Source organism: Microcaecilia unicolor, chromosome 1, assembly GCF_901765095.1.
Source record: "Microcaecilia unicolor chromosome 1, aMicUni1.1, whole genome shotgun sequence".
Lineage (NCBI taxonomy): Eukaryota > Metazoa > Chordata > Amphibia > Gymnophiona > Siphonopidae > Microcaecilia > Microcaecilia unicolor.
The window spans coordinates 621,232,618-621,259,967 of NC_044031.1; the positions used below are offsets into that span (position 1 = coordinate 621,232,618).

Genomic DNA, 27,350 nt, shown 5'->3' on the forward strand with positions numbered 1-27,350 from the left:
CTTGCGAATCCCCATGCTTCTCTCTTACCTCTCTTTCATCGTATATGCCTTTGCCATTCCTCACCTTCATCTCTCCTTACATTTCCTTCACTTTCTCCTTACACCCTCTGTGCTGTCTCCAAGCCTCTACCTCTTTTCACTTTTTCCTCATATTTGGCTAGCTCTTTTTTGCTCACTGTCTCTTCTACTCTGACTCTTGTTTTAATAATCTGGTTTCTTTTCTAGGGTTGCCATTGAGTGCCATGTTATCATGGACAGACTGAGCCAGGTCTACTTTTATAACTGCTTTTACATAATAATTCTGCTTGTTTTTGTTGAGAAATGGGATCTACTGGTCCATAGATGCAGTGGGGCAACTTCAGTTTGACTCATCCTGGCATTTTTTGGCAGCCCTAGTCTCTAGTTTCTATTCCCTTCCCCCTACTGTTTTTTCCCCCAGAGGCTGTGGTAGAGAGGTGGGTAGGCTGTTTGTCTTTTGAATATATCCTAACCCTCATGTGTGTATAAAACTGATTAGGGAACTGTTGGGTAATGCCAGAGCTAGGAGTTGATTGAAGATGTAGCTGTCATGATGCCTGCTTTTGCCTTTCAGATCTCGGATATCCAGGTCAGCGGACAGTCGGAGGACATGACGGCCAAGGAGAAGCTGCTGCTATGGTCTCAGCGTATGACAGAGAGCTACCAGGGTCTACGTTGTGACAATTTCACCACTAGCTGGAGGGATGGACGCCTCTTCAATGCCATCATTCACCGCCACAAGTATGGGAATCTTTCTATGCAATGGGGAACACATCAGGGACAGGTCAAGTAGATATTACCTATGACCCAAGCAAGAACACATGTACCCATGTAACTTGGATACAGAACAAAAACCTATGAGCATATGTAGCTAGGACACACAGCATGGTCACATGTCACATAGAGAAAGGGTCCACATGCACACTTAATCTAGGTTACAGAGCAGGACCTGGTGTATGCACAACCCTAACACACAGAGAAAAAATTGTGTGCTCGTTTACTTAGGAGAAAATGTTTTTTTCTTTTCACTCCATGCATAGTTAAGCTCTGGAACTTATTGTCAGTGAATGTGGTAAAAGCAGTTAATTTAGCTGGGTTTAGAAAAAGGACAAATTCCTGGAGCAAAAGACCACAAATTGTTATTAAGGTAAACCTGAGAAAGCCACTGCTTATCTATGAGAATAAGTAGCAAGGAATCTTAGTACGTTTTGGGATTCTGCCATATAGTTATAACATGGCTTGGCCACTGCTAGAAACACTTGGCTAGATGGACCTTTGGTCTGACCCAGTATGGTAACTCATATGCTCTTGTGCCAAGCAACTCCTTCCATGCTGAAGCACTTAGGGACATTGCTCGATGATATACATACAAACTTGAGGACACACAAATGCACAGTCACCTAATGCATTCAGGGACATTTGTACCCAGTTGCTGTAGACTGAGTAAGAATCTTGATGCCCTGTGATTTTCTTCTGTGCTCCTTATTTTAAGGAGACATGGAGGCATATTTTCAAAGCGTTTAGACTTAGCCTATGGAACTTTGCAAGTCTAAGTGCTTTGAAAATGAGCCCTTAAGTAGACTATGGCAATCACTGTACCTCTTCTCAGCTGCAGAGAATGATGGGGGCAGTAGGAAATTCTGTCACATATAGCCTTTGGGAGCCAAAAACGATTGTTACACAACAGGGTCAATTTCCCATCCTCCAACAGAAGACACCTATAGCTACATGCAAGGTCAGCCTCTTTCATCAGTCTCCCCAGCACGGGCTGAACTGAGCAGTGGTCTGCTGGGCTGTATTCCACAGAGGCACTGAGCATGACGTGGGGAACGATTACTGACTGTGGCATTTGCTTACCCAGGACTCTGGAGCCTATGTAGTGAAAAGCTGTGTTTTGATTCAGATTTGAATAATCTGTGTAATTCAGTGACCTCAAGGCTGAGCCTGACCTGTGGGGTCTGACTCCTCTCTCCCTTCATTGTGTCTGACCAGCAGGTAACATGATGATGCTTGAGCCTTCTCTGACCTCTGAGCTGTGTCTGACCTGTGTAATGTAGTGACCCTTATATTGAGTTGATCCCAGAACTGTTTGATGTGCCAAGTAACATGGTGACAAAAAGCAGTGTCTGTCCCAACATATAATGCAGTGTTCCCATAGCTGTCTCACCATCTGTGTAACTTACTGATCTCCAGGTTGTCTCTGATCCACCAAGTAACACAGTGTTCCACAAATTGGTCATCCATACAACATAATGACTCTAAGTCTGTATCTGACATGGTACTCCTATCCTAGGGAATTCTTGCTTACAAATTTTCACAGGCTCCAATTTTTCAAGGGAGCCAGTCTACAATTCCAGAGCTGTATGAGAAAATGGTGATGCAAGCTGATTGATAGCTTATTCGTGCTGTTAAAGCACTTTTCAATAATGAGTTTTAGTCTTCTGTAGTATTCTTTGCTGATGTTTTCTCTAAGTGATTTGTGCTGAATTGCTGAGTCTTCTACTAGACATTTACATGCGTCCTCCTGCTCGAGTTATTTTACATTATTCTTCTGTCGGAGAGAGGTTTTCAGTTTTTCTTAGTTTTCCTTTAAGGAAGGTTGCCTTTACATATTTGTCCAAACTAAAAATCTTCCTGACGAGATCTGAGAAACTTAACTACTCAAGAGTTTTTTTCATCAAATGATGATCATTGAAGCTCTATACCTTCATCAAATAATCCACAAATATAGGTATGAGTTTATCTTGTCTCATTAAGTGCCTCGTGCATTAAAGCTAGATGTGTAGTCCAGTGAGTGAGCACTTGGTGGATTTAGTGCCAGACAAAATGAGAGTGATGATAGGGAACTTCCATGAAACATTCTTTTCTGGATTTTGTTAACAGAAATGACAAATCATCCATCTTCATAATTTAGTTGGAGCATAGTTTCCAAATATTCATAGTGAGCTTGATGTACTCTGTCAATCCAGGAGTCACTCTATATATTTCAGGAGATTTGGTTATCCAAGTGTAGGGAATGCTATCACGCTTTCTTAGAGTCAAGCCATGAAGTTTCTATTTTTCTTACAGTTGGTCATGATGGCTTTATTCAGCATCAGCCAGTCCTGGGATCCATATGTTCCTATTTAATTGTCCTCCTGTTCTATCATAATGGTGATATAAAAATCTGTGTAGCAGTATATTCTACCTGCATCAGTTGCAGTGAACAGATTATAAATTGTGGGTAGTCCATTCTGGTATTAATTGTGGCTTTCTTAATAGTGGACCGTTGCAGTTTCTTAGATCTTGGTGAAGAGATGTTTAAAGTTTGAATCAAAGGTTGGGCACTCCATCAAGGCCAGGGCACCTCTAGTTTAGGCCTCTTTCAACCAGTTTCACAATTTTTTGATTTTTTAGACCAGACCATTCCCTAGTTATGTTTTCACTTTCTTAGGTATGTTGAATAACCATTCTGCTTCATGGTTGTCCTTATTGTGTGTCTGGCTATCTATATTTTTTTATTTTTATTACATTTGTACCCCACGCTTTCCCACTCATGGCAGGCTCAAAGTGGCTTACATGGGGCAATGGAGGGTTAAGTGACTTGCCCAGAGTCACAAGGAGCTGCCTGTGCCTGAATATGATGACCCCTGATCTGTATTTGATGGTCTGTGTAATGTGGTAACTCCAGTTCTCTGCTGAGAATCAGGATGACATCAACCACATCAGTTGGTGACATAATCCAGTGGTGGGGAATTCTGGAGAAAGATCTGTTCATGAAGGAAGACAAAGCTTCTGCTCCAGATGTCTGAGCACACTCAGGTGCCGATGATCAAAAGTAAACGCGGGTACTAGAGGCCATTAGTGCCATACTAGTGCCCACATTTACCAGGGGGTCTAGCGTAGCAAAAAGCTTGAAAATGTAGTCAAGCTCATTTAAATGAGGTCATTTTGCATTCCTCCCCAATGATCAGAAAAGAGCACTCGTAAAAATATAGCGCCAGGTCTGAGGAGGCAGGGTGTTGGAAGAGAGGATTTCCCATTATTTTCATGCTTCTCTTATGATTCTTTCTGCAAACTCTACCAGTTTTGATTGCTTTTGGAAGCTGAAGGAAGCCTGTGCAAGCCCTTGATCGCTGGCTGTGAGAAACAGCAGACCCAAATGTGAAGCACACATTGGCATTATTGTCCTGCATCTAAATTTAAAGCAGCCATGCTTTAAAAAAAACCCCAGAGCACACATTGGTGTCTGTTACTTGCATCTAAATATAAGTATCCAGAAAAAAAAAATGTAAACGCTTATATTTAGGCTGCAGAAAATGGACGCCAGTGCGTGCTTCACGTTTGAGTTTTACCAGGCGCATGCACACAGGACCTGAGCTTACCGCTGAACTCTTCGCATGTGCCAAGCACAATCTTCTTGCCGAACTTCCTAATGCTCAAATCTATTAGCATGCCTATATTTGCATCTCATTATCTTTGAGTATTGTTTATTTTATTTTATTTTATTTATGCATTCTTATATCCCACTGTTAACCAAAACTAAGTTTCAGTTCAAAGTGGCTTAGTGTACATTCTGGTTGAAAATTACAATGATTGTTTACATTTGCATTCTGGTAGAAATGACAGTATTGATTTACAAATAGGAAGCCACTAACAATTAGGAATCTACTATTAATGACGGTTTGCAATTAGGAAGTGAAAAGTCTTATTTACTTATTTGTAGAATATTTTTAAAGAGGTAGGTTTTTAGATCTTTTCTGAACTGGAGATAATTGGTGATGTTTCGTGTGACCTTTGGTATTGAGTTCCACCATTTTGAACCCAGGTAGCAAAATCCAGCCATGAAGATAATTTTGTAGGTTATGTGTCTGCAGTTGGGTAGGTGAAGGAGCAGGTAGCCTCTGGTTTCTGGGCTTGCATTTCATGGGGATAGTTCAATTATATCTATCATATATTCAGGCGACATACCAGATAATATTTAGTAAATAATGGTGCTAGCTTTGAAGATTAGTCTTGCCTTGAATGACAGCCAGTGTAGTATTTCGAGTAGTGGGGTAGCTCTTTCGAATTTTGATTTCTTGAATATTAGCCTTGCTGCTGTGTTTTGGATGGTTTGTAGTGATTTTAGTGTGTTCTCTTTGCACCCTACGTAGACTGCATTGCAATAGTCTAATTGTGATAGTATCATTGATTGTACTATTGTCCAGAATGATTGTCTTGGAAAATAATTCCTGATCCTTCTCAGTTTCCATAGTGTTCTGAAGCATTTTGTTGTTATTGCTGATATTTGACTGTCCAATGATAGATATTTGTAGAGGATAATTCTTAGTATTTTTAGCTTTGCCTCAATTTTGTATGTTTGATTGTTGATTGTGAAGTTTTGATGTGATGTGGGGTTGTGTGGTCTTGATTGAACCAGGAATTTGGTTTTGTCCCTATTTAGTTTGTTTGAATGTTGCTGCCCAGTTTTCCATAAGGACCAGACCTTTTTTTTGTTTTTGTTTTTTTAGGACCAGACCTATTTTAACTTTGTCTAGTATTTCTTTGACACTGTTTTTGAATGGTATGTAAACATCATCTGCTTATAAGAATGGGTTGAAACCCATTAGTTCCATTTTTTTTCCAAGTGGTGCCATCATTACATTGAACAGTATTGGAGATATTGGTGATCCCTGTGGTACCCCACACTCGGAGATCCAAGATGTTGATAACTGGTTGGACATCTTCACTATGTAGGATCTGGTCTTTAAGAAGCCTTCAAACCATGCGGCCACTGTTCTGCTGATTCCCATGTAGTCAAGCATGGCCATTAGTGTTGTGTGGTCTACTAGATCGAATGCACTTGACACATCAAATTGTAGTAATAATATATATTCTGTCCTTGGCTTATCAAGCTTCTGAACTCCGTTATCAGGGTGATTATGACCGTTTGGTACTGTGTTGTGGTCTGGATCCTGAATGGGATTTATGTAAGATTGAGAATTTTGTCATGTATTCCATTAGTTGTTGTGCTACCAGACCCTCCATTGTTTTGCACAATAGTGCTATTGAGGCCACTGGTCTGTAGTTTGTGAGATCGCTGAACTTATTAGTTGCATTCTTGGGGATTGGAGTGAGTATGATTTCTCCTTTATCTTTTGGGAATTGACCTTTAGATAGCAAATATGTGATGTGTTTGGTGATGCATTTGATGAACCATTCCAGTGGGTTTTACATCATATAGTTGGGGCATTCGTCTAGCAGACATATTGCATGTGCGTATTTGGTCAGTGCTGCCTTTACTGTGCTTATTTTGGGTGGTTCGAAAGTGAACCGGATTCTGTCTGCTATGCTCTGGATATTGTTGGTTTTGCATTCTTGTAAGAAGTCTGTGATGGATGTCTGAGATCTCGCGAGGTCAGATCTTGTTGTTGTTATTTTTTTGTTTGAAGTACAGTGCAAGCTCATTTGCAGTAGTTGGTGTTTCATTTGATGCCAGTACGTCCTGGGTTTTCAGTAGATTGTTCATGAGTTTGAATATTTTTTTCATGTTGATCTGTTTTGGGTTCACATATGTGTTGTAGAATTCTGCATTGGCTTTCTTTATGTTGTGTTTGTAAATTCTTATAGCTTTTCTCCATATGCCTTTGCTTCGTTCTGTTTTATTTTTGGCCCATGTTCTTTCTAGATTCCTGAATAGTTTTTTAATAGTTAGTAATTCATCGTTGAACAAGAGTTTTGGTTGTTTTTTATTTCTTGTTTTTGTTTTGAATGGGGCTATTTTGTTCAATATGTTTTTGCTCGTTTTGTCCCAGTTTCTCATGAAGTGGATATTATTTGGTGCTAGGTTACTATGTTCGCTCCTTGCTGTTGTCCAGAAGGTGTGGTTGTCCACCTTCCCTCTGGTTGTGACTGTGTGTGGTGGTGTCATCAGATGATATCATCCACTGGTGTGTCTGATTTATCTTGCTGTCTACAGAGAACATCTGTTACAGGTAGGCAACTCCGTGTTTGACTCCAGAGCTGTAATGCAGTGCCCATCAGCTCTTCAGAGACATCAGGATGAACAGAGAGTTGCTGTGCATTTATTTTACCTTCTTCTAGACAAATTTAAAGATTGGAAGGGGGGGGGGGTGAAGAGGGCACATTCTCTCTTGCTTCCTCCATTGCTCTCCATTACTCTGTCTCTCTCCTCATCTGTCAGACTTTCTCCCCTTAATAATATTATTACTATATTGGTGGCAGGATGAGATACCTTCAGGCCTGCTGTGAGGAATTCCTGTTATCTTGACCCCTTGTGGCTTTGCCTGTAGAAGGCAGTTGGTGGAAGCATTTGGAGGAATAATTCAATATGAGGCTGCAGGCTGCCTGGTTGTGAGTGTTTGGTTTTGACAGTTTGAACAACAGCTGCCAGTTCCCACAGTGGTCCATGAGGTGAGTCCTGTGATCCTCACCATGCTGTTGTCTGCACATTATCAGCATATAATCCACTCTTATCCCAAGACAGGGCAGCCCTCCCTCTGTCAGGACGGCACTAAGGTCCTTTAAAGCAGCACATCCCCTCCAACCCTAAAACAGGAGAACTGTTTCTAATGAAGACTGGGAATCTGCTGAGGAAGCCCAGGACCTAGTAAAAATGGGAGCTTGGCCAGCTTCCTTACTGCAGGACAAGCTACTCCAGCTAAGACAGTATTGGATGCACAGACATAGAGTAGCTCTGGAGTGTTGTGCACTTTCTCCCTCCACCTCCTGGTGACAGTGAGTCTCCCACGGGACAAGTAGCGTTCTCCTTTCTCCGTGCCATGCACTGGATGCCCCTTTGTGCTTTCTCTGGCTATATCCATTCAGTTGTGGGAAGTGGGCGAGTAAAAAGAGTGACATAGTGGAGGATTCAAATCCTACTTCTTTCACTGGTACTCCTCGGCCTTGGACAAGTCAAGTTTCAAGTTTGAGTACTTGCTACCCCATCATGCGGACAGACCATCTAGGTGGCTTATATTCTAAGAATAACAAAAGAAAGGAAAAGAAAAGTGAAGCATGCAGACAGACAATGTGGGCCAAGGGGTGGAACTACAGTAAGCAAAGGAGAAGATGGGGAGGGTAAAAGGTAAGCTGTCTCATCTTCCAGTAAACACAAAAGGGGATCCCAAAACTATCGCTAAAAATCAGTGAAAAGCATCCGTAAAAAGGAATGTTTTCAAGCCTATTTTAAACTGAGTAAGAGATGTCTCTAGCCGTAATTGAGAAGGTAATAGGTTCCATAGGTACGGGCCTTGCACTGAGAATATGGAGCATCTAATACTCTCATGAACTGTCTTTCTGTGGTTAGGTGCTACCAATCTATTCTGAGTGAGCGATCTTAGGGAGCGAGATGGCAAATAATGAACTCCTCACCCAGGTGGTGCAGTTCTGTACACAGCATATTGTCTATCCTCAGGAGCTTAGCCTAGAATGGGTGGCAGAGCTGGTGGTTGGGAGGCGGGGCTAGTGCTGGGCAGACATATACGGTCTGTGCTGGGGCTGGTGGTTGGGAGGCGGGACTAGTGCTGGGCAGACTTATACGGTCTGTGCCGGGGCTGGTGGTTGGGCGGCGGGGATAGTGCTGGGCAGACTTATACGGTCTGTGCCAGAGCTGGTGGTGGGAGGCGGGACTAGTGCTGGGCAGACTTATACGGTCTGTGCCGGGGCTGATGGTTGGGTGGCGGGGATAGTGCTAGGCAGACTTATACGGTCTGTGCCAGAGCCGGTGGTGGGAGGCAGGGATAGTGCTGGGCAGACTTATAGGGTCTGTGCCAGAGCTGGTGGTTGGGAGGCGGGGTTGGTGGTTGGGAGGCGGGGATAGGGCTGGCCAGATTTATACGGTCTGTGCACTGAAGAGGACAGTACAAATAAAAAAGTAGCACATATGAATTTATCTTCTTGGGCAGACTAGATGGACCGTGCAGGTCTTTTTCTGCCGTCATCTACTACGTTACTATGTTACTATGTATCCAGATAGATTGGAAGGTGTTTGGGGAAGGGAGTTAGCATAGCTGAATATTCATCCACATCTAGCTAAATATTCATCTACATCTAGAAGCACTGTAAAAATGATAGGTAATATATATATACCTTATATATACTGAGCCAAGGCTAGGTCTGCTATCAGCCAGGGGGAGGCTAACTCACTTCCAGCACTGTGAGTGAAGGAATAACCAAGGACTGGGGAGTAAGGGAGACATCTACTTGTAAGATATATGGTCTCTACTGAAGAATCACACCTTCCTTCCTTAGAACCCCCACCCCAAAATGAAAAAAAAAAATCCTGCTTTAGGTTCCTAAATCCAGCCCATCACTTGGGTACTTTCATTTGTAGGGGTGATAGGGGTTAGTCCCCTGTTCCTCCTCAAATCAGCACCGAGATGCTTTAAAAAGTGGAGACAGGGCTGGGGCTGGAACCCAGGTACAGAGGCAGCTTCAAGTGCTTGAAACTGGTGCCTTGTGGGAGCCTTAATTTGTGAAGGGAGAGGTTAAGCATTTTCCTCAGCCAGGACCTAGGGAACAGTGGGAGGATTATGCCCCCCCCCCCCCCCATCCCCCTCAGGCAGGCAGTCCCTGACACAGGGCCCTTCTAAGTTACTGAAGACAAAGAGCAGATTCTGAAAAGAGACATTTGAGCCTCCTACTTCAGGTGAGACAAAACCAGAAAGGGTAAGGGGGAGGGGGGGGGGGAAGAGCCACTAACAAAAATAGAAAGAGAGAGATACCCAGAGAGAGAGAGACACACACATACACACACCCAGAGACTTCCACATGCAGACACATAGATACACACTGGTGCACACTCCTGTTAAGTATTCCAAATCTAGCCAGAGGCTACATCTAAAGTTAGACTGTAACAAGTATTAGCAGGGAGCTGGCCTGCCCTGCTCCTCTTGTGAGGCAGACTTGGGCAGGTTTGCTGTGCTCCTGGGGCTCAGTGCAGATTAGGTGGGGTAGAGGGAGGGCGGAGGCACCAAGCTGGGAGTCTGCAGTGAGACTCCTCAGCTCCTCACTCCTCACCCAGGTGGTGCAGCCCTTGTGCACAGCGTATTCTCTGGCACGTTGGGGGTTCTTAAGCATTCCCTGTGGGTCTGAAGGGGGTGCTGAGGCTACAAGGATACCCTGAATCGTTCGGGAGCACTGGGACCCCTGCCAAGGACTATTAAAGGAGGGCAAGTCTAGGAACAAGGGAACTGTAAGCAACATGAGCACCCCCAACAAGAAAAAGAAGAAGGGGAAGCGGCGGGGCACCAGGGTCACCCATACAGGGTCTCTGAGCAAGGAGCACAACAAAGTGGTGATGGTGTGTGAGGAGGTGCCCTCGGAGGTGGAATCCAGGAGCTGGCAGGTATCGCAGACACTACCCAAAGCAGGCCTGGATGCGCTGATGAACGGGCTGGAGAGCGAAGAGAAGGAAGTTACCACCTTTACTGGCTCCCTGTACTCCATCCGCTCTGCACTGCAGCTGAAAGAAATGTAGGCATGATCTTTTCCAGCATTCTCTCCATCTTTTCCAACATTCCTGCCTGCTGTCCATCTGTCTTTCTCCTGCCTGCTGTCCATCCTGTACATTCTTCAGCCTTCATGATCTGCTGTCCTTTCTGTGCATTGTCCTTCCTGCCTGCTGTCTGTCCTTCCATCCTTAAAACACTCCTCCTGTCTTCTGTCCATCCTTCCTTGCATCCACTCTGCCTGCTGTCCATCCTTCCTTCCTTATATCTGTCCTTGCACACCCATTCTGCTTTCTGTCTCTTGTTCCCCCCCCCCCCCCCCCCCATTGTTCCTTCCAGTGTTCTTGGGACCAGTTGAGAGTTCTCTTGACATGGGCAGGAAGTATGCTGGCTTTCTCTGCCACAGACTGTCAGGCTGTGCCGGTGGTATGTGCAGAGGAGATGGGTTGTGGCTTTTATCCCACTAAGCCAGAAACCTGCCATCACTGGTAGGCAGTTGGTCCAGTTCTTTAGATGCAGGCTAGTTGTGTTCTGAGAAGGAGCAAATATAGTCTAACGTAGGTTGCATCTCATTTCTAGGAGATAAGTAGTAGCCTGGTGCATGGTGACTTGTGACTATTGCTTTTCTCTGTGGAATGCTAGCACTCTCTTGTCTTACAAGGAGTCTGTTTCTGAGACTGTAGAGTCATTAATGCATTTAGTACCTGGCTGGAAGTATGGGCCTACTTTATAAATGCCCTAGTTGGGCCCTGGATTCTGGTGCATCCTTGTATCAGAGTACAGTGAAAAGAGGGGAAGCTGTTAATGTGACCCCAGGGCTGCCTGCTTCCCCCTAACATAACTCCAGGCTTTCTGTTTGTGTCCAGTGTTTTATGATCGGATGTGACGGGTCCGCTGCCTTTTAGCGTGTAATAGTGTTACCATGCATACATAGCAAAACTAAGGACCCTCTGTGGTAGACGTGCGTGAAGTGATATTCCCCAGCAGGCCTTCTTTCACGTGCACAGAGGCTACACAGTGATCAGAATACCATTTTATACTCCAAAACATGTTTTTGTCTACATCAGATGCACAGAAAAGTTTTGTCTCTGCACTAGCAGTGTGATTAAGGCACGGTTTTGACGGGACACTGAAAGCAGACCCTAAGGCAGTTAAATGGATCACTAATGAGGCAGTTCTACAACCGGGTTCCTCCATTTAGGAGCCCATTCCAGAATACTAACATAACCTGCTATTGGTACCCTGAACATTACACCAGTCTTAGACCTAAATGCGCCTAATTTATAGTATTCTATGAGTTATATGTTTAACTGGGAGCTCTGCCTATGCTTCACCCCTTGCAGATATGCACTGGATAAGTTAAGCAGGTCTTTCAGGGGTGGAATGACAGTGATCTGAGCCCTGGGGCACTAAGGGTTAGGAGCCTCTAACCACCTACACTAAATGGAAGCTAGGGGAGAGTAGGCCCTCTACTGGTGTGGCCCTCAGGCACTGCCCTGTTGTCTCAATTGTCAGTCCTCCCCTGGGGTATTTGCAGAATAGAACTTAGGGGCCCTGCTGGAACTTCTGCAGCTTAATGCTAGTAATTCTAGACATTTTGTATGCACAAGAGGCTGTGGATGTCTAGATTATGGAATAGCCCTTCCCTCTAAACCCACCTTTCCTCTTCCCCATTCTCTATTCTCTGTGAATAACACTCTCATCCTCCCTGTCTCATCAGCTCGTAACCTTGGGGTCATCTTTGACTCCTCTCTCTCTCTTTCTCTGCACATATCCAATAGATTGCTTAAAACCTGTTGTTTCTTTCTCTATAATATCACCAAAATTCATCCCTTCCTTTTTTGAGCACACTACCAAAACCCTTATCCACACTCTTATTACCTCTCGCTTACACTACTGCAACTTGCTTCTCATAGGTCTCTCACTAGGCCATCTCTCTCCCCTTCAATCTGTTCAAAATTCTGCTGCACAACTTTTATTCCCCCAGTGTCGCTATGCTCATATTAGCCCTCTCCTCAAATTACTTCTTTGGTTCCCTATCCATTTCCGCATATAGTGCAAACTCCTCTTACTAACTTTCAAGTGCATTCACTCTGCAGCTCCTCAGTTCCTCTTCACTGTTATCTCTCCCTATAGTCATCCCCAGGAACTGTGCTTATAGTGAAATCTCTCTTATCTGTACCTTTCTCCTCCACTGCCAACTCCAGACTCCTTTCCTTTTATTTTGCTGCACCATAAGCCTGGAATAGATTTACTGAGTCAACACATCAAGCTTCATCTCTGGCCATCTTCAAATCTAGGCTAAAAGGCAATCTTTTTGAGCCTGCTTTTAACTCCTGACTCCTTTTCACTTGTTCAGTACCCATGTCTGTTTTATAATTCCCACCTTAAGTAATTCCCTTATCCCTTATTTGTGCTGTTTGTCCTGATTAGATCGTAAGCTCTGTTGAACAGGGACTGTCTCTTATATGCTCAAGTGTATCGCACTGTGTACGTCTAGTAGCGCTATAAAATAAGTAGTAGTAGTACATGCCCAAAAGGCAGCTCAGATATGGTATTGGGAGCGTAAATGGATAGAGGTACCAACACACAAACCTAACATTGTATATAGGGAGAAATTTGGGATTTGAAGTGTTGGAAGGGGCACTAGAATGGTTCAGCTGCATGCCATGGTACCCTGCAGAATGGGAAAGACCCAGTACTGGGCTTTACACTCCTGGAGGAACGGGCAGGGCTTGTTGATAGGTTGCTGCTAGGAAACTTGCTAAATAATTTAGTATTTGGTGAGATAATGATAGAATTCAGGTATCTGAGAAAGAAAGGAAAACAGTGTTTACAAAAAACATTACATCTGCAAAGGAGGGTGGCTGTGATCTGATCATTACAGACAGGAAGAAGTCAGGAGAGTGAGCCTTTTCCCAGCTCTGCCAACACCGACTCCGTGTGACTCTTCTGATAACTACCACCCTCCCCCCCCCATAGGTAAAGCAGCTTATCCAGGTGTGCTTGAAAATACCTATTGGCACCCATATTTTAGCATCTTTTCTTCCACATTTTCGTGGTCTCGGACAGTGTGGGTACATTTATCGATGTCCAGAAAGGCTGCACTAGGCCTTCATTTTCAAATCCCTGGCCCACAAACTTTTCTGTGAATGTAGGTTCAAGGGTACGCAGTTACACTAGACGCACTGTTTCATTTGAAGGCAATTCTGTTACTTGGTGCAGTAAATCAAATCCCTTTCCTTATTTATGGGCCACTAGTGCGAGGAAGTGCACATCGGTGGCAGCAAAGCGACTAGGCGCTACTCTGAAAGAGCGCGTGTAAGTTGCATAGTGCGTAAATGCAGAGGAGGGCATCACATGGGAGGGACATGGCTGAAGTTGCCAGTTACATGCATCGTCACCACATTTGAGCATCCACAGCTACCCCAGGTCTATGGCTAGTGTAACTGCAGCACCTAAATGTAAGGTGTGACAATACCATCAGCCACCTAAAAGCTGCCTGTTTATAGAATTGCCCCCTTGATGTCTGGATTTTCAAAGGGATTCCCCCCCCCCCCCCCTTTGGGCTTACCTTTTGAAAATTTGCACACAAGCCCATGAATGCAATATAACATTGACCTGTTAATCTGTCTATGCCCTAGTTGTAGTCCCAGCTCTGTCACTGACTCTCTGTGTTCCTCTGGGTTTATCATTTTACTTCCCTGTGTCTCAGTTCTAATCCCGGCTCTGTCACTGACTGTCTGTGTGACCCTGGGTGAGTCAGTTGGGTGAGTCAGTTTATCTCCCTGTGCCTCAGTCCAAATCCCAATTCTGCGACTGGTGAGTTAGGTTACTCCTGTGCCTCGGTTCTAATCCCAGTTCTGCCATTGTCTTTCTGTTTGACCCTGGGCGAGTCACTTTATCTCCCTGTGCCTCGGATCTAATCCCAGTTCTGCCACTTGGTATCTGTGTGACCCTGGGTGAGGCACTTTATCACAAGTAGACTTAGGAGTACCACCAGATGTCACGAAACACCTAGCCACCCGCCTGGGGTTACCCCATGGCCACTCAGAGGGTCTATCCCTAGCACAGCTCAGGTCTGCCTGCATCTGCCACGTGCTCTACACTAGCACCCTCCTCCCTCCAACTGGGTCACAACTGCCTCTGGGTGAGTTTCCCACTCTTAAATTATCCCCAGTGGTTTCTAGGTTACCGGGGCCACACTCCCACTGGTCCCACAGTTCCCAGAAAGCACTCACAGACCACAAGGATTCTTTTATCAGTCCGGATAGGCAAAGGCAATAAACAGTTGTTTATTATCTTAGAAATATATTGAACAATGAGCAAAAAATGTGCAATCAGCAAACAATAATAGGTAATTGAAATATTGATCAATAATAACACTAACTAAACATTTGTTTACTTTCTGAAAAGTACCTGGGAAGATCAGGACATATGTTTGTTCACAGAGACTTAACAAAGAGATCCTGCTCTCTTTTCTTCCTGGCTGACTAGATGCAAAACCAGTAAAATGAGCTCCTGGGCCAATCAGAGCCCAGTCAACAAGATTTCAAAAATATACTGCTTCTTGCTTCCTATTTGTGTTAAACTAAAGAAAAGAACATTCAGTTCTTTGTAACAGCTTTACAACAAAGAAACACCACCTGCTGGCCAAATAGGAGAAATACACTTCAGGGCATAATTAAGGCAGGAAAATATGCAATACATTTTACAGGCTTAAAACACAATGTTGGGTATAGAGGGGTTTAACCTGCACAGAGTGGCAGGTACATCTCTAACCACCTTACTGGGCAGACCAGGTGAATCATACAGGCATCATTTACTTTGTTACCATGTATTCTGCCTGTCTAGGTCCTCGTTCCTTTATTTCATTCTTTTGTCTCTCAATCTCTTGAACATTTTTTCTATTGTCTCCTAAGGCCTCTTCTCATTGATATGAACAAAGTCTACCGCCAAACTAACCTGGAAAACCTGGATCAGGCTTTCAATGTGGCAGAACGGGATCTGGGGGTCACACGCCTGCTGGACCCTGAAGGTAACATTAAAATGGTTTGAACTCCAGTGAATAGGGAATAAGGATGAGAGAGGTCTGAGGGCCTGGGAGTGTTCAATTCTTAGGCACCGTGTTTAGGAGCATCTCAGCAGAGCAGATACTGCAGATTGTTCCCTGTGGGATAACCCTGTCTCTGCATACTGTTTCCTGTGGGATTACCCTCGCAGTTCTGGTGCTTCCCCTGGGACTGCTCTTTCATTGCACGTAGCTTCTCATGGAATTACCCTCTCTCTCTACAGTTTATTTTTACCAAGTGTATGCCATGGTGTTAATCTTGGGGAAGATTTTTCAAATACCATTTACTTGGGAGAATTGGCTCTTTGGAAATTGTCCAGTCTTTAGTCATATGCATGACATTTAAGAGTCGCTGAAGAAAAGTAGAGACTCATTTGGGGTGCTGTACATGACATGGAAGGGGCATAATCGAACGCGAATGGGTACATGAAGGGGCGGGACAGACCGTATTTTCGAAAAAAAATGGGCGCCTATCTTTTTTTTCGATAATACGGTTTGTGCCCGGCAAATGCATCGGATTTGAGCTGGGTGGTTTCATTTTTCAGCGATAATGGAAACCGAAGGCGCCCAGCTCAAAAACGAACAAATCCAAGGCATTGGGTCGTGGGAGGGGCCAGGATTTGTAGTGCACTGGTCCCCCTCACATGCCAGGACACCAACCGGGCACCCTAGGGGGCACTTGTAACAATTAAAAAAAACAAACTTAAATACCTCCCAAGTCCATAGCTCCCATCCCTTGGGTGCTGAGCCCCTCAAATCCCCCCCAAAACCCACTGCCCACAACTTTACACTATTACCATAGCCCTTATGGCTAAAGGGGGGCACCTACATGTGGGTACAGTGGGTTTTGGGGGCGGTTTGGAGGGCTCCCATTTACCACCACAAGTGTAACAGGTAGGGGGGGGTGGGCCTGGTCCACCTGGGTGAAGTCCACTGCACCCACTAACAACTGCTCCAGGGACCTGCATACTGCTGTGATGGAGCTGGGTATGGCATTTGAGGCTGGCATACAGGCTGGAAAAAAAGTTGTTAAAGTTGTTTTTTTTATGATGGGAGGGGGTTAGTGACCAGTGGGGGAGTCAGGGGTGGTCATCCCCGATTCCCTCTGGTGGTCATGTGGTCATTTAGGGCACTTTTTTGGGACTTGTTCATAAAAAAAAAGGGTAAAAAAAAAGACCCAAATACGTTCTAAAACGCCTTTCTTTTTTCAATTATCGGCCGAAGGCGCCCATCTCTGCTCGGCCAATAAACACGCCCCAGTCCCACCTTCACCATGCCTCCGACATGCCTCTGTCAACTTTGCCCGTTTCTGCGACAGATTGCAGTTGAAGACGCCCAAAATCGACTTTCGATTATACCGATTTGGGCGCCTTTGCAAGATGGGCGCCCATCTCCCGATTTGGGTCGAAATCTGGGCGCCCATCACTTTTGAAAGTAAGGCTGATAGGGTGTGAAGTCAGCGTTCACCTTTCAGGAAAGTGACCTCAGACAGTCGTGTCTGGGGTACACAGGGAAACATGTAACCAGCTTTTAAAAAATGGAGGCTATAATGCCTCAGGGCAGGCACTGGTAAGGCCTCACCTCATATGAGATGAGACTTGAAGTGTGTGTGCGTGTGTGTGTACCCAAAAGAGACAGGGGGGAAAGAATATGAATAAAGCTGAATGTGCCCTGACCCTGCATCTCTCTTCTCTCTTTAGATGTTGATGTGCCCCAGCCAGATGAAAAATCCATCATTACGTACGTCTCATCGCTGTATGATGCCATGCCCCGTGTCCCTGATGTACAGGATGGGGTGAAAGCCAATGTAAGTATGAGTGACAGGGAGGAAGGGCAAAGAAGTGAAGATATAATGTCCATCCGGTAGTGGAAAGAAGTTTCTCATCTAGCAGTGACAAGCAGCTGGATTTTATCCTGATTGCCTGAAATCAGGGGCGTATCTGCGTGGGGCCACAGGGGCCTGGGCCCCCACAGATTTCGCCCTGGCCCCCCTCCCGCCGCCAGCCCTCCCCCGCTGCCGTTTCTTACTTTTGCGCCGAGGTCCGCTTCCTCCTGCGCCTTTAAAAATATTTCATCAGCTGGCGGGGGACCCCAAACCCCGCCAGCCAACCCGAGATGACGTCTTTCAAGTTCTTCGTCCGCCGTGGCCGACGTGCTGGAGTTCAGCGGCTGAATCCAGTTCAGAGTCTGACGTCGTGCGTTGGCAGTTAGTGTTTGTTTTAAACTCCCTCTGCCCCGGAACAGGTTACTTCCTGTTCCGGGGCAGAGGGAGCATGGAAACGAACAACGCTGACTGGCGTGCAGCACCCCCCCCCCAGCGGCGTGCACCCGGGGTGGACTGCCCCCACCGCCCCCCCCCCCCCCCTTGGAACGCAACTGATCTGTACAACCATGGGAACACGGGAATTTGTCAGCTTAGAAACTGGAACACTAACAACACATTCCTGGTAGCCATGTCACTCCACTGGCATGCACTCAACCAGTTTAGATGAGAGGGTCCTCACCTTGCCTCTCAGCCTAATACTATTGACAGAGTAGTGATGGTAATGATTGGTGGACTTTTGCATATTGTGGTGATGGTGGATCCATTATGTAACCTTGGATTAGGAGCTATGGGCAAGTTGTTATTGTGGGATTTTTGGTTGTGATGGTGAAAAGGGTATGTGTTTAGGACGAAGAGTGTGGTTATGATGGTAGCTAAGGAGCAATTTTTGGTTCTTGTCATAAATGGCATAGGCAGTAGGATATGGTGGTGGATGGAGTAAATAGTTATGTTAGGTATGGTAGGACTGGTAAAACTAACAGCCCTCTGCAGTAGACATGCGTGAAGTGATATTCCCCAGCAGGCCTTGTGGGGCTAAGAGGTTGTGTTGGTGGCTGTTGGTTGGGGTAGAAGGTTGAGGTGGCTGGAATGGATAATTATGTTGGTGCTTTTGCATGTGTTGGGTGGGTTGAAAGACACTGATATTGTTCAGATTGTGGACTATACACCATGGTTCTGTCCACTTAGGAACTGGAACTCAGATGGCATGAGTATTACGAACACGTCACACTACTACTTCAGTGGATCCGCCGCCATACCATAATGTTTGAAGAGAGGAAGTTTCCAACCAGTTATGAAGAGATTGAGGTAAGCTGATACCAAGTCACCCCACACCCAATCTGTGTCTCTTTTCCCTTCAGAGGTGACCGTTGGTTGAGCAGTATTTATTCTTTATATAGCAACCCCCCCTGTGCACCCAGTGCTGTTCATAATCAGTTCTAGCACACCTTTTCCAAATATCAGGAATTCGAACAGAGTGTGACATAATGAAGGTCACCAAGTTAATCAGAGAGAGGGCTTCAGCCAGTGTTTTCATTGCTGTAGTTCTCTGCTCTTTCTGTTATACTTTATCACTGCTCAGTCACCTTGCTGTCTCTGGGAATATTTGCCTGCCACTGTTGTCCCCATGAATACTCTATTGGGTGTGTTATTTTCTATCCCTGTGAGTATACAATAAACACTATCGCCTGATATTCAGCTGTGGCAGTTAGTGTTTGTTTTAAACTCCAGACACCATGGTTAAGTTATAGTTGAATATTTGACGTTGAATATGTGGGTACAACAGGCAGCACCTGGAGGTACTCGATAACGTCTGGGTATTTGACTGACTGTACATTTGTCCTTTAGATTGTAAGCTCCTTTGAGCAGGGACTGTCCTTCTATGTTAAATTGTACAGCGCTGCATAACCCTAGTAGCGCTTTAGAAATGTCAAGTAGTAGTAGGACACCTTTTTTGCCCTCCTGAATTATGTGGATAGTTGTCTGGATACTGGTGCTGAATATCGACAGTGTTCAGGTAACTGTCGGCTCCAGTCCCAGACAACCCTGGCAGTATCGGGATAGAAGTGGGACAGTCTGCAGACATTTTCAGTGGTACTATATGGCTAATCCTGCTAAAAGACCCACGGTTGGTAGTGGATGTGGTGGAAGCAGAGAATCATGGCCCGGCAGGAAAAGATTACTGACTAGTCCTGTTTTCACTAGGAGGGGGCAGAAGCCCAGCATTATGGTTTAGCTCACACACCTGAGCTTTATTGGCATTTAATAAATGAAGATTTATAACTATGATCTGCAGATCCACTGAGCACTCCTGCTGTCCCTGGGGCATCTAGTCTACTAGAAACAATGCGTTTCTGTTGGATTCTGTAGCTAGTCCTCCAGAAATAGAGTGCTGTTAATTTTTAGCAGACATCCAACTTAACCTTTCAAGGAAAAAAAAACAAAACAACATAGGTTTGCCTCTTCTCGTTCTGATTCCGAACTCATTCTTGAGACGATTATTAGTGCTAGACTTTCTTCAAGACTCCTCCCCCTATGCTGCCCTGCAGTAAATCAGGACACTGCTGTGGTGGCGCTCAACAGAGTCCCCAGTGGGCATCAGGCCCACAGCACTTGAAAAGGTGAATATAAGGTGATGGAGTGAAAAGAGATCTGGGGGAAGTGAAAGAGATATGAAAGTATGAAAGGAGACCTAGGAGTAAGACCAAAAGGGGAAGCTATGAAGCCGAGAATGGCAAGCACATGTTCGGAGGAGCTAAGTGAGCATGGCAGCAGGGCTTCAAAACTGTGTTAACTAACCTTTCAATCTCTTCTTTAAAGTAAATGTAGCCTGCAATGCAGACTGTTAACAAGCTGCAGATCTATGCAGGCAGTATGTGGACATCCATAGGACACACTCTAACTTTCCATAAAGTTGTCCACAGGATACTCTGTGCCCTTAACTGGATAGGTCTGACCGCTGAATATAATCAGTAAATGTTATCCAGATAAATTTATTGAGATAAACTTAGGATGGCTATCCTATTTCGACAGCCTGGCTTATCCAGTTAATGTAAAACCGCACTCCTGAAATACCCAATTTAAGACATTTCAACCTGCTTTTTCACTCTCTGAAGATCAATTTTATCCAGCTAGTGAGACGAAATTAACCATAGTAAGTGTGGAATTTTAAATTGCCAAGATTTAGTCAGGTAAGTATGAAAGTTACCCAGACAAATTGTTTAAATGTCCACCCCATCATCGTCATACTAATAATCATAATACCGTATTTTCTCGATTGCAAGACACACTTTTTTGCTGATTTTGACGTCTGTAGAAAGTAGGTGCAGCTTATATTTGATGGCATCTTAGAATCGAGATCCAAAATTTGAAATGATTCAGCCTAATTCCTTATTCTCTCCACATAGCCACTGGGGGTCTCGGAAACCTCTCCCCCCCCCCCCCCCCACCCAACTGGTACCAGTACCATACCCGTTGAAGGGCTGGCAGGGAAGAGAACTGCATGGTACACTCTCCGCATCCAGACTCATGCTTCCACATGCAAAATGAGGGCATGTCTTAGAATCAAGGGCATCTTCCAATTGAGTGGTTTTCTCCCCCTTGTATGGAAAGGGGGGGGGGGGGGTACGTCTTAGAATCAAGGAAATATGGTAATAAGAGTTTAGGTGATGGGTAAATATGTTGGCTGTCTACAAAGTGCCCGCCTTCAATATGCCTCAACAAATTGAACAATACAAGGATTTTTGGCTGCATCTCAGGGGAAAGGGGTGATTCTGAGGCATATTTTGGTGGGATTGGTTAAGTAATTTGCATAAATTGGATTTTCAAGTCTGCATGCTTTATTTTCTGCAGAAAATCTACCTATGTAACAAACAGGTAGAAGGATTCCTGAGTCCTTTGCACCCATGATTAATTTCAAAGGGTAAATACACACATTTTTCTCTTTGAAATTTGGTGTGAGGTCCACAGGTAAATTGTCCCACAGACTTTAAAAGCATTCACAAAACATACACTGGTCAATAACCGGAACAATCTCTGGGTTTTGGTCCATATTGTCCCTGGTAAGGTTACATTTCTTGCCTAGTGGCTGGATGAAACAGATTTTATCACTCGAGCTGCTGTTTCTTCTCTTCCCCAGCATTATACAGGGTTTTTCCTGCTCATTCTTTGATTTTCTCTCTCTGTCAGTTTTGGGAAATTTATATTTATATATCTTTGCATTTTGCACAGTGCAGTGGGAAATACATTTCTGTACCTATTTCTCCAGTACTGCACTGCATGCAGAGTCTGGCTTCTTGGGGTTTCCGGTTCAGTTTCTGTCTGTGTGTTTCTGTTTCTAGACTGTAGTTGCTTATTCTGTATTTGGTGAGGGTCTGTTTGTGCCTTACCAGTATGCCTGAGGTCAGGTGTTCTGTTTAGGGATCTATAGCAGTTCAGCTTGTTTTGTTGTTCCCATATGAGGTGTATTGGTGTTCTAGGGCTCGGTGTAATATCAGTAATGCTGTCTTCTGTTATGTAGATCTGTTGCCATTTGAGTCCTGGCATTTGGTGCAGTTTTAGCTCAGCATGTTTGGTTGCTACACAGGTGCTGTGCATAGGAAATGGGGTGGGCCACAGAGGCTATGGCCCCACCAATATATTTGTCCAACACAGTATGAGCAGTTTGAGATCTTGGGGCCAGGGCTTGGTTTGGCTTCAAAAAGATGTTCTGCAGCCCCTTGTGCTGTGTTAAGAGTACCTGGTACTGGAGATAGTTTGTTTCCTTATTACTGTGGTGACACCAGAATTTGAATATATATTTTTTGCATGCTAAGTAGTAAGGGGAGACGTCCTGGGTCTGCTCTGCAGATCTGGTAGTACAAAGTTTCTGTTGGGGTTTCTGGCTTATTCTGGTTGCTCAGATATAAGAAGATTGGTTGATTTGCACAACTAAGTCGTGTTTAATAGTTGTGTTTTTCTAGAAGTTTCTTTGTTGCATATAGGTCTGTTTGGAGCTTTTTCTTGGTCTCTTTATGGCCAGTTTAAAACTCCCAGCTGTACTTAATTTCAGGTTTAGCTATGCAGAGTCTGGTGATGGCTCTGCGTCCTGGTTATTTACATCAAATCTGAGTTTGTGTGGGATATGGTTTTCTGGAATTCCGTAATTTTTGTCTTTTTTCTAAATTCCCTTGTAGGGCCCCTTATTCAGATTAGGTCTTAAGCAGGTTTAGAGTCTCATGACAGCCTTTTAAGCTAGGAAATCTCTTTGGCTTTGCTTTCATGCTGTCTCCTGCTCTCACTCGCATCCTCTTTTGGTTGTTCCTCAGTCTGCTGTCTCTCCCCAGTATTCCTCATTTGTTTCTTCTTTACCTCTCTCCATCTGTCTGATGAAGGAGAATACTCCACCCTTTTGTGTTATGTCAAGAGACCCCACCTTTCTTCCTCCAGGCAGGAGTCAGTGCCCTGCCCACCCCTGATGGATGTGGAACCAGAGGCCATGCAGTTTTAGTGTGCGTCTCTCTCGAAATGTGGCATTCCTTGCGGTTAACCCAACCTCTCCCAAATCGTGCTGAACACCGGTGCACTTTCTACCCCTGCAGGGGATAACAAAGGCGTTGCTGAGGTTCTGGTGTGTGAATGGCTCCATTCATGTGGCAGCACCTCCCCAGAGCACTGGCAGCAGATCAAAAAGTCCCTGGCAGTGGGGAAGTGCCCCCTGTGCCTTTTTGTGTGTGCCTGCCTCTTACGGGCGTGGCTGCATTACACTGTTGGGTGTACTGTGGTTATGCCATGGCCATGCAGGTCTCTCCATGTATATGCTGCTTGTAGGTGAGTTACACCTAAGATTCCTACAAAAGTTTCAACCCACTCTCTTAAAGTCTTCTGAATGATGGATTCCTTTGTATTGTGCTTGACTAACACACCTTTGATCCTACCCGGTGATGTAGTCAGTCACTGCAACTGGTAATAGCTGCCAGGCTCTTGAAAATATCTAGATTTCTGCTGAAGACTTCCACTGTGGTGAAACTACAAGCACAACATGCTGATTATTTGCCAATTTGCTTTACTAGAGAGAAGCAAGTATGATTTGATTCGCCTCTAGCTGCCCCTGACGCAGCTGTATAGGCAAAACGTAGCGACTTCGGGCTCCTGCTACATTTGTGCATCAAAGTTTTGAAATTTACCTCCATTACATCTACGTCATCTATATTTCTCCATTTGCATGGTTAGAAAGCTCACTGCAGCATGCTTCTAGTGTGCGTACCTCTCTTCAGGGCAGGACGGTACCAAGGGAAATTGAAAGGGAAAGAAGATGGGGCTTGATAATACTACCTTTCTGTGGTTGCAATCAAAGCAGTTAACATATTATATACAGGCACTTGTTTTGTACCTGGGGCAGTGGAGGGTTAAGTGACTTGCCCAGAGTCACAAGGAGCTGCAATGGGAATTGAACCCAGTTCCCCTAGTTCTTAGGCTTCTGCACTAACCATTAGGCGGCTCCTCCACTCCACTAAGCTATAATTGTGCCTAATGCAACTCACCCACTGGTGCCCCACTCTCCAGTGCCACTGCCAATGAGAGGAACAGTTTTTGCACCCCTGTGTGATCAGCCCACTCACACTTCCCTTGGTGTACTGCTGCTTGAGGCTTTGTGGTGACTGCTAAGAACCTGGGCTAGATCTGACCCCCCCTGAGCTGGCTTCCATTCTGGTTGGGCCACTGTGAAGTCCACAGGAATCTTGCACTCTGGCGGTTTAAAACCAGAAGACTGGGGACCTACCCAGTTCCCTTTCAGCTGATCCTCTCTTATCATTGAAAGAATGGTGGATGCCTGGAATACTCTCCCGTGGGAGGGATAGAGACAACAACAGTGATGGAATTCAAAAAGCTCTGGGATGAACACAGATGATCCCTAATTAGAAAATGGATGCTATATTAAAAAAAACAAAAAACCAATGTAAGTCCTACAAAGTCTTCACAATTTGTATTTAATTATCCACTATATGGTTTTTACTAAGGGAAAGAAAATACTTCAGAGGTTCAGCTGCCAACAGCAATGAATTGTGAAACAGATCCAAACCATCGCCTGTCATAAAAACCTGAGCAGTATTCAATTTGACTCACAGACAGACAAAGCAAAGGCAACATGAGAGATTGTTAACCAACTTTGAATGGCTGTCCCTGAGCAAGCTGAAAACTAAAAAGAGGGAGGGTTCATTGAGCATCGGCCATTTCAGTAAAGTTTCTGCTAAAAACATTTTGTTACTAATACAGTGTATATGTTTTGATAAATTACTTGAGTAGAGAAAGTTTTTTTATGAGTGACAGTGGTTTGGCTCCGTTTTACAATTCATTGCTGTTTGAACTGAGCTTCTGAAGTCTTTTCCTTCCACTCAGTAAAAAACGTATATTAGATAATTACAAATTGTGAAGACATTGGAATTGTGAAGACTTTGTAGGACTTACATAAGTTATTGTGGTGGACACTTGAGACTAAGTCTTTGCTGATATCGAATTTATGAGTTGGGAAAATAAAAAGAATAAAACAATTTTGACTGTGTGTTATGTGTTGAGCGGTGCTTAGATGGCGGCTCTGACTGTGTGGAACTAAGGACATTGCCAGGTGGACTTCTACGGTCTATGGCAAGACAATTTAGGATGGGCTGGAGAGGGCTTCAATGGCAACTCCAGTAGTTGGAACATAAGGACAGTGGCGGGCGAACTTCTACTGTCAGTGTCCCAAAAATTGGCAAAGAGAGACCATGATAAAGTATTTTTATACCACATTCATTGTTGGTTTAATCATGTATTGGTAATGAGTGGGGTGTTGGGCAGACTGGATGGACCGTTCAAGTCATTCTCTGCCGTTATCTACTATGTTACCAAGTTACCATGTCCAGTGTGTCCACGAACCATACACGTGTCCTAACTTTACCCTCTCAAGCCTCATGTCATGACCCCTTATTTTCCACTGAAAGATTATTCTCTTATGTATCTGAAGCTCTCGTTTGTCTGTTTTGTCTTTTCCTATTCTCTTGGTGATTAGATAAATTAGAAATTTAGATCTTGGGTGTGTAACCAACCCTGGAGGGAAGGAGTTCTAGAGAGTTTACTAAACAATAGCGATGTGCATTTGTTTTTAAACAAAATAAGTAAAACAAAAAAACCATGCAATGAAAGGAAGCAAAAAACGTTGTAATGAAAAGGTTTGTTTCATTTTGTTTAGTGTTTAGTATGTACTTTTGCAAATAAAGAAAAATACAAAAAGTGAAAATTTTAAACAACCTGAAAATGGCAGAGCTCTCCCCACAGAATAAAATGAAAAATGAGCGGTATGTGCATTGCTACAAGAGCACTGGGCCTGCTCTGCCAGCCACCACAGCTTCAGAAGAAAAAGAGCAAACAGAATGGAGCAGGAGCACAGCAGTTTGCTTGGAGGTTCCTGGGATCTGTCTGGCTGTGCCTGTTAGAGAAGCCAGGACATGATCAGCTCTGCCTGAAGGCTTAACTCTCCAAAGATTTCCTGTCAAGTATGCAAGGGTGCTACCACTAACTTTCTCCATGTCTCTCTTTTCCCAGATCCTATGGCGTCAGTTTCTGAAATTCAAAGAAACAGAACTTCCAGCCAAGGAGGCGGACAAGAACCGATCCAAAGTGATCTATCAGTCACTGGAAGTGAGTTTCATCCCCTATTGCTTGGCTCACCTTTGATCTTTTAATGCTTTTCTTCCAAATCCCCAAAATAATTTTACCTTTTCCCCTCCACCCTGCTGGTTGCAGTACCACAGAACCTCTTTAATCTCACTCCCATAGCTAAGGATCCTCTGTGCTTATCCCAGACTTTACTCTCTCTCCCGCCCCCCCCCCACACACACACAGAGCTAAGGATCCTCTGTGCTTATCCCAGGCTTCACCCCTCATTTTCTCACAGCTAAGGATCCTCTGTACTTTCCCAGACTATCCTTCACTCCCCCCACAGCTAAGGATCCTCTGTGCTTATCCCAGACTTTACTCCTCACTCCCCTCACAGCTAAAGATCCTCTGAGCTTATCCCAGACTATCCCTCACTCCCCCCCCCCCCCCCCCACAGCTAAGGATCCTCTGTGCTTATCCCAGACTATCCCTCACTCCCCCCCCCCCCACAGCTAAGGATCCTCTGTGCTTATCCCAGACTATCCCTCACTCCCCCCCCCCCCATAGCTAAGGATCCTCTATGCTTATCCCAGACTATCCCTCACTCCACCCCCCCCCCCCCCCCACAGCTAAGGATCCTCTGTGCTTATCCCAGGCTTTACTCCTCACTCTCCTCACAGGTAAGGATCCTCTGTGCTTATCCCAGACTATCCCTCACTCCCCCCACAGCTAATGATCTTTTATGATTATCCCAGACTTTACTCCTCACTCCCCCACAGCTAAGGATCCTCTGTGCTTATCCCAAACTTTACTCCTCACTCCCCTCACAACTAAGGATCCTTCAGTGCTTATCCCAGACTATCCCTCACTCCCTCCACAGCTAATGATCTTTTATGATTATCCCAGACTTTACTCCTCACTCCCCCACAGCTAAGGATCCTCTGTGCTTATCCCAAACTTTACTCCTCACTCCCCTCACAACTAAGGATCCTTCAGTGCTTATCCCAGACTATCCCTCACTCCCCCCACAGCTAATGATCTTTTATGATTATCCCAGACTTTACTCCTCACTCCCCCCACAGCTAAGGATCCTCTGTGCTTATCCCAAACTTTACTCCTCACTCCCCTCACAACTAAGGATCCTTCAGTGCTTATCCCAGACTATCCCTCACTCCCCCACAGCTAATGATCTTTTATGATTATCCCAGACTTTACTCCTCACTCCCCCCACAGCTAAGGATCCTCTGTGCTTATCCCAAACTTTACTCCTCACTCCCCTCACAACTAAGGATCCTTCAGTGCTTATCCCAGACTATCCCTCACTCCCTCCACAGCTAATGATCTTTTATGATTATCCCAGACTTTACTCCTCACTCCCCCCACAGCTAAGGAT

At 44.8% G+C, this 27,350-nt stretch overlaps 1 protein-coding gene across 1 annotated transcript in view; it reads left to right on the forward strand.

Annotated features, from left to right (window-relative positions):
- PLEC (plectin) overlaps window positions 1–27,350 on the forward strand; it is a 285,737-nt gene that overhangs the window by 167,474 nt on the left and 90,913 nt on the right. The window contains 5 exon segments of the mRNA XM_030220355.1: window positions 593–759; window positions 15,374–15,489; window positions 17,223–17,329; window positions 18,533–18,652; window positions 25,904–25,999. Coding sequence (XP_030076215.1) covers window positions 593–759; window positions 15,374–15,489; window positions 17,223–17,329; window positions 18,533–18,652; window positions 25,904–25,999 — 606 coding nt within the window.